General features: G+C 45.3%; 1 protein-coding gene across 2 annotated transcripts in view; it reads right to left on the reverse strand.

Moving 5' to 3' along the window:
• snx6 (sorting nexin 6) overlaps nucleotides 1-6,627 on the reverse strand; it is a 13,021-nt gene extending 6,394 nt beyond the window's left edge. Inside the window, exons 1-6 of one of the 2 annotated variants that reach the window (XM_028438498.1) lie at nucleotides 6,568-6,627; nucleotides 6,433-6,483; nucleotides 5,185-5,289; nucleotides 4,996-5,106; nucleotides 4,795-4,916; nucleotides 4,209-4,332 (exon numbers count right to left, since the gene is read on the reverse strand). In XM_028438498.1, coding sequence (XP_028294299.1) covers nucleotides 4,209-4,332; nucleotides 4,795-4,916; nucleotides 4,996-5,106; nucleotides 5,185-5,289; nucleotides 6,433-6,483; nucleotides 6,568-6,573 — 519 coding nt within the window. In that variant the 5' untranslated portion in view covers nucleotides 6,574-6,627. The remainder of the gene's footprint in view (nucleotides 1-4,208; nucleotides 4,333-4,794; nucleotides 4,917-4,995; nucleotides 5,107-5,184; nucleotides 5,290-6,432; nucleotides 6,484-6,567) is intronic. The other variant, XM_028438499.1, reaches the window with a different exon arrangement.

Genomic DNA, 6,627 nt, shown 5'->3' on the forward strand with positions numbered 1-6,627 from the left:
GCTGGGATTATTGTATTAAAAGCAGAGCTGAAGTCCACAAACAGGATCCTGGCGTAGGAGCCTGGGGAGTCCAGGTGCTGGAGGATGAAGTGGAGAGCCAGGTTTACAGCATCGTCTACTGACCTGTTGGATCTATAGGCAAACTGCAGGGGGTCCAGGTGGGGGTCGGTGATGTCCTTGATGTGGGAGAGCATGAGGCGTTCAAAGGACTTCATGACCACAGATGTCAGAGCGATGGGTCTGTAGTCATTAAGTCCTGTGATCCTCAGCTTTTTAGGGACAGGAACGATGGTGGAGGCCTTAAAACAGGCTGGTACGGTGCATGTCTCCAGTGAGGTGTCTCTAACGTGCGCTCACTGTGTAACAAAGTGGACGAACTCCAGCTGCTGTTAGGTAGAAACAGAGACTTCTCCTCATCTTCTGTTCTGTGCTTCACGGAAACGTGGCTGTGTGGAGCGGTACCGGACTCTGCGCTGCAGCTGGCCGGCTTCCAACTTCACAGAGCGGACCGAGACGCGGAGCTCACCGGGAAGATTTCTATAGCACCTTTCACAGACAGAGGTCACAAAGTGCTTTACAAATCCACTCATTCACACACCAATGGGACAGAAAAAAAAGCGGCGGGTCAAATATCCCGTCCGGGACCACTAGCGCGATGAGGATGTGGCTCTTTTCTGCGTCAGAAAGCCTAGTGAGGTCAAGCCAACGCGCTCGTTCTTGAAGCACCATGTTGCTTATCACGCTACCCAAGGCCCGCACTAGGTGCAGAGACACACACCTGCTACGGATGAAAATTATTTCCACTGTCGCTGGGTCCTGAGACCAAGCGAAAACCCTCACACAGTTCAGCTTGGTAAGCCGTGTGAAGGGAGAGGACATTTAGAGCTCTCACTGAGAGCGCCGCTGCAGTGTATGTGTTGTCCGGTGGGTCCGACTGAAGACGGTCGGTAGCATGGATCTGTGGGGAGACCGAGCAGGCTGGCATGGCAACAGGTGAGCAGCAACCGGCGGCTCCACTGTCGGCATTCTGAGCAGTCCGAGGCTCTCCACATCCTCATAGTCAAGGGTGGAGGAGCCCGTCACATGAGCCTTACCACTTAAAGGGCAGTCCTTCCATGGATGCACTACTTCCAGCAACAGCGCCGGGAAAACTGGGAGGATTTATCCCGGCGTGCCCTCGGAGGGGGGAAGCTTACTCACATAGCGGGACCTAGTGGCCTCCGTTATGACCACGTGTCACGGGATGACAAGGTGCATCACCGCGCGCCTGCACAGCTCCACGGTGTCCACGCTTGGGAGAGAGGAGGAATGCGACGAAGGCGGCAGGTCACTGGGTTGGAAGGAGCAGTCAGCCGGAGCTGAGGCCAGAGTTTTCACGCCTTGCAGCAGTGAAGGACATCACACACGAGCCCGAAGGAGTCAAGTGGTAATGTCCGGGAGCTCTGGACCTGTCGGTGTAGAGCTCAGAGCGGCAAACAGACACTGAGTAAGACAGCCGCTTGAGGACCAACGTGCGCCGAAGCAAAAACATTGGAGGAGAGCCGACAGCCGGAGCAGAGGCTCTGAATTTCACTTACCTGTGAAGGAGCAGCGATTACAAAGCAAGGTAAGCACTGGTTGCTTCTCGACCTGTTGTGGTCTACGCAATGCGTTTATACTTATCGGCGACTGGAAAACCCGAAGGAATCCGCCTGTGGACAGTTTAGCTGATAGGAACGTGAGATGTACACGAGAGAGAGGTGTTTAAATGAGATACTGTACATCCGCCCTCCCTCTATTAGAGAGTGGGAGTGTCCCTGGCGGATGGAAAGTTCTTTCCAGGCAATCAGGGCTTGGCGGATTGAGAAAAGTGCTTCTGAGGGTTACAGAGAGTGTGTATCCCATAGTGAGACATCTCACGAAATATTATAAAATAGAACAAAATACTAATAAATAAAAAACTAATAATTAAACAAAAATGTACTTCAAAACTAAAGTAAGATACAATTAAAAGGAACAAATACAGTGGATATAAAAAGTCTACACACCCCTGTTCAAATGCCAAGTTTTTGTGATGTAAAAACATGACACCAAGATAAATAATTTCACAACTTTTTCCACCTTTAATGTGAACTATAACAATGCAATTGCAAAACAAACTGAAACCTTTAATAGGGATAAATAAAAAATAAAAAACTTAAAATAACCTGGTTGCATAAATATGCACACCCTTAAATTAATACTTTGTTGCAGCACCTTTGGCTTTTATTACAGCACTCAGTCTTTTTGGGTAAAAGTCTATCAGTGTGGCACATCTTGATGAGGCAATATTTGCCCACTCTTCTTTACAAAACCGCTCCAAATCTGACAGATTTCGAGGGCATCTCCTGTGCACAGCCCTCTTCAGATCATCCCACAGATGTTCAATGGGATTCAGGTCTGGCCTGTGGCTGGGCTATTCCAAAACCTCGATCATTTTGTGGTGAAGCCATTCTTTTGTTGATTTGGCTGTGTGCTTAGGGTCATTGTTGTGTTGAAATATAAAGGTCCTCTTCATCTTCAACTTTCTAACAGAAGCCTGAAGGTTTTGTGCCAACACTGCCTGGTATTTGGAACTGTTCATAATTCCCTCTACCCCAGTTCCAGCTAAAGAAGAACCATGCTTCATTGCAGGTATGGTGTTCTTTGAGTGATGAGCAGTGTTGTTTTTGTGCCACATAAACCTTTTGGAATTATAGCCAAAAAGTTCAACCTTGGTTTCACCGGACCATAAAACATTTTTCTTCGTAAGATAAGGCTTCCATCTTGCCTACCCCATAGCACAGACATATTAAGACGATGGGAGATTGTTGTCACATGTTCTACACAGCCAGTACTTGCCAGAAATTCCTGCATCTCCTTCAACGTTGCTGTCAGCCTCTTGGCAGCCTCCCTGACCAGTTCTCTTCTCGTCTTGTCATTAATTTTGGACGGACTGTTCTTGATAAAGTCACTGTTGTGCCATATTTTCTCCACTTGATAATGACTGCCTTCGCTGTGTTATTTTTAATTCCTTGGAAATTCTTTTGTACCCTTCACCTGATTGATATCTTTGAACAATGAGATCCTCTGATGCCTTGGAAGCTCTCTGTGGACCATGGCTTGTGCTGGAAGATGTGGCTGCAAAAATGTCAGGAAAAGCTACTAGAACAGCTGAACTTTATTTGAGGTTAATCAGAGGCACATGTGTGTAGACTCCAATTTAACATGAGTTTGAATGTGATTGGTTAAATCCGACCACAGTCCTGTCCCCAGATAAAAGAGGGCGTGCACACTTTTACAACCTCAATCTCTCAGTTTTTATATTTACTTCACCTCCCTGAAAGGTTTTATTTTGTTTTTCAAATGCATTGTACAGCTTATAGTTCACATTAAAGGTGGAAAAAGTTGTGAAAATATTTATCTTGGTGTCATGTTTTTACATCACAAAAACCTGGCATTTGAAGAGGAGTGTGTGGACTTTTTATATCCACTGTTATCTCCACTGTGAGGAAACAAAATCAATGACATCATTCCAGACCGTAATGATTACAAAAAATAAATAAATGGACACAAGGATGCATCAGTTATTTCAGCACTGGGGCCCAGCATATTTTACAGTATCAGAAGTTATCATTAATCTACGATGTTTCAGACTCTACAATTCCTGGCATCGATGGTCTCATCCACAACAACAGAACAACTTCATCCACAGATCTTCTATAGCTCTGATGAGATGTTTAAACGCTCTGAGCAGGTGAAGCTGATTAAAGCTGACTCATGTTTTCATGGAGCGACGAGAAACGGACGGAGTTTCACTGACATGTTAAAATTAAGCGGCCACTGGTCGGCTCTGATTTAGGAGTCAGTGATGATTTGCATAGTTTTTTGACAGTTTAGATGGTGTTTGAAGTGGCCAGGAAGGGAGGGGGGAGGGTGGTACATCTAATGAGCGATCCCTAGAAACATTTCCTCATTAAAAAAAAATGTTCTTTTCCTCACTGTGACTGAGGTTAGGTGATGGCAGTAGTGAAAACCTCAATATCTATGCGATTAGGGTTAATCGTTCAGCATTATCAGCAACATATACACAACAACACTAAGATGTGGAGGAGACAGTAAACACAGAGACAGACAGACACAGACACACAAAAGCCTGGCTGGTGTCTGTGGTGCATTCACTGACCCTCAGAGGGCTGGGACATACTCACATCCTGGTTGTACTCCAGGAAGACATGGAAGTTGAGGTCCTTCCTGAGGACAGGATGAGCTGCTACTCTGCACAGGAACACCTCGTGCATCGCCACCGTCTTCTTAAAGATGGCCAGGTACTCTCTGAGGGACACACAGGGTGTGTGTGAGTGTGTGTGTCACAATATGTGTGTGTGTCATAAACTGTTTCAATCTCTCCCTTCTGGAAGGAGGTTTCGGTCCATCAGGACCAGAACCTCCAGACACAAAAACAGCTTCTTTCCCTCTGCCACCATCCACATGAACACACCCCAAGTCACCCACTGAACCCCCCCCCACCTATATATATATATATATATATATATATATTTATCCTTTATTCTCTATCTATCCCTCATCCTTTATATTTATCATTATTATTATTATTGTTGCTGGGTTGTTCTTTGTTTTTTTTAATTTATTTATTTTATTTTATTTTATTTATTTTTTTTGTGCACCAACTACCAGGACAAATTCCTTGTACTGTCCTTAAAACTGTACATGGCCATTAAAAACATTTCTGATTCTGATTTCTGGTGTGTGTGTGTGTGTGTGTGTGGTTCTCACGCCTCCAACTCCTGTTTCATCTTAGTGAACTCCTCTTTGGTCATCGATCCTTCACCTTCTCCAAGTTTCTGCAGCTTCTCACGAGACGCATCGAAGTCTGGTCTGGGAGGGGCCGGAGGGATCTACACACACACACACAGTGCAGTGTGTACAGTAGAAAAGATTTCTCTGTGTGTATGTGCACGTGTGTGTGTGTCGTACTATGTATCCTGCATATTCTTCATTCTCCACAAACGAGTCGTGGAGCCAGATGAACTCCTCATGCTGTCTGACCACCGAGAACTCATTGAGTTTGAAGTTAGGGAGGGAGCTCTGTGATGACATCATCACCTTCCATCATCATCATTATCACTATAATCATTGCATCGCCACCCTCCTCCTCTTCCTCACCTTGGTGTGAACAGTGAACTTCACCTTGTCTCTCTCACTCAGAGCGTCTGAAATGTCCACCTGTAGCGTAGCATCAGTCTGTAGGTCTACGTTTACTGCTCTAGGCTGGAACACACGCACATGCACGCACACACACAGTCATGTGACAGGGTTCTCTCCAGAATAATAATAAAAAGAACAGACAAACAACAACAAAATACACAAAATTATGATAGAAATGAGCTCGAACAGAACATGAACTGAAAATAAAAGGGTACCTGCATTCAAAAGTTAGAGAACTAGTAGATCTCCTATAGTAAATAGAACTGATCTCTTTACTACAGTAGATCTGCTCTTCTTCACCCGAGGACCCCTTGCAGCCACTTAGCTTCCCTCGATGTTGCCTGTGTGTATCCTCCTCTTGGAAACCATAGTTACCGCCCATTATAAACAGTTGTTTAAACAGACGTAGCATGTAGCGACACATTAAGCTGCTCTTCATGTTTACAACTCAGATCTTTCTACATGTGAACACATGATGTGAATACTGTGAAAACCGTCTGGTTGAAACGGGTTCATCTTAAAAAGACATCGCCTTCATTCTGGTCAGACTGGAACATGGCTCGGGAAAAGCATTTTTTCTGCCCTATTAAAGCTCTACTGTTGACATTATCTGTTTTGTAACCCTTAATCCCATAAGTGGGTGAGGGGTGGGACGGGGGGCATGTCCATAACACTCCCAATATTACTGCAGGTCCCACATATACCATGGTTGGTATATATATATATATATATATATATATATATATATATATATATATATATATATACCATGGTTGGTATATGTATGTATATTAAAAACAAACACAAGCATCGCTAGTGCACCGTGTGATACCCCTACACTGTTGTAAAACATTCCTGGTGTGTATTTGTGTTGGTGTGTGTGTGACGGTCATGTGACAGTGTGTGTCACATTGTGTTAGTGCGTTTGTGAGTGTTGTGATCATGTAACACAGTGTCAGTGTGTGTGTGTGTGTGTGTGTGTGTGTGTAGTCATGTGACACACTGACTGAGTTTATGTTATTGTATTATTGTGTGGTCATGTGACACAGTGTCTGTCTCTCTCTCGGTTGTCGGTTCCATTCCCGCCCTGACGCCCTGCTGCTAGCTAATATTAACGTTAGCCCTGACACACACACACACAAGCACACGCACAGGTACGCTGACCGTGTGTGTGTGTGTGCCCGTGCACGCGCACAGGTCACTCACCGCTCGGTCCTCCTCCGACAGAAAGTCCGGTCCGTCGTCCAGTCCTTCCTGCTACGGACACACCGACACTCATTAGTCACAGACAGACAAACAAACACACAACAACAGACAGAGACAACAGACACAGACACCGACCATCATGGCTGCCCACGGGTGGAGACCGGAAACGGACTGACGTCATCGCGACCAGGAGCT

The sequence above is a fragment of the Gouania willdenowi genome, chromosome 22, assembly GCF_900634775.1.
Source record: "Gouania willdenowi chromosome 22, fGouWil2.1, whole genome shotgun sequence".
Lineage (NCBI taxonomy): Eukaryota > Metazoa > Chordata > Actinopteri > Blenniiformes > Gobiesocidae > Gouania > Gouania willdenowi.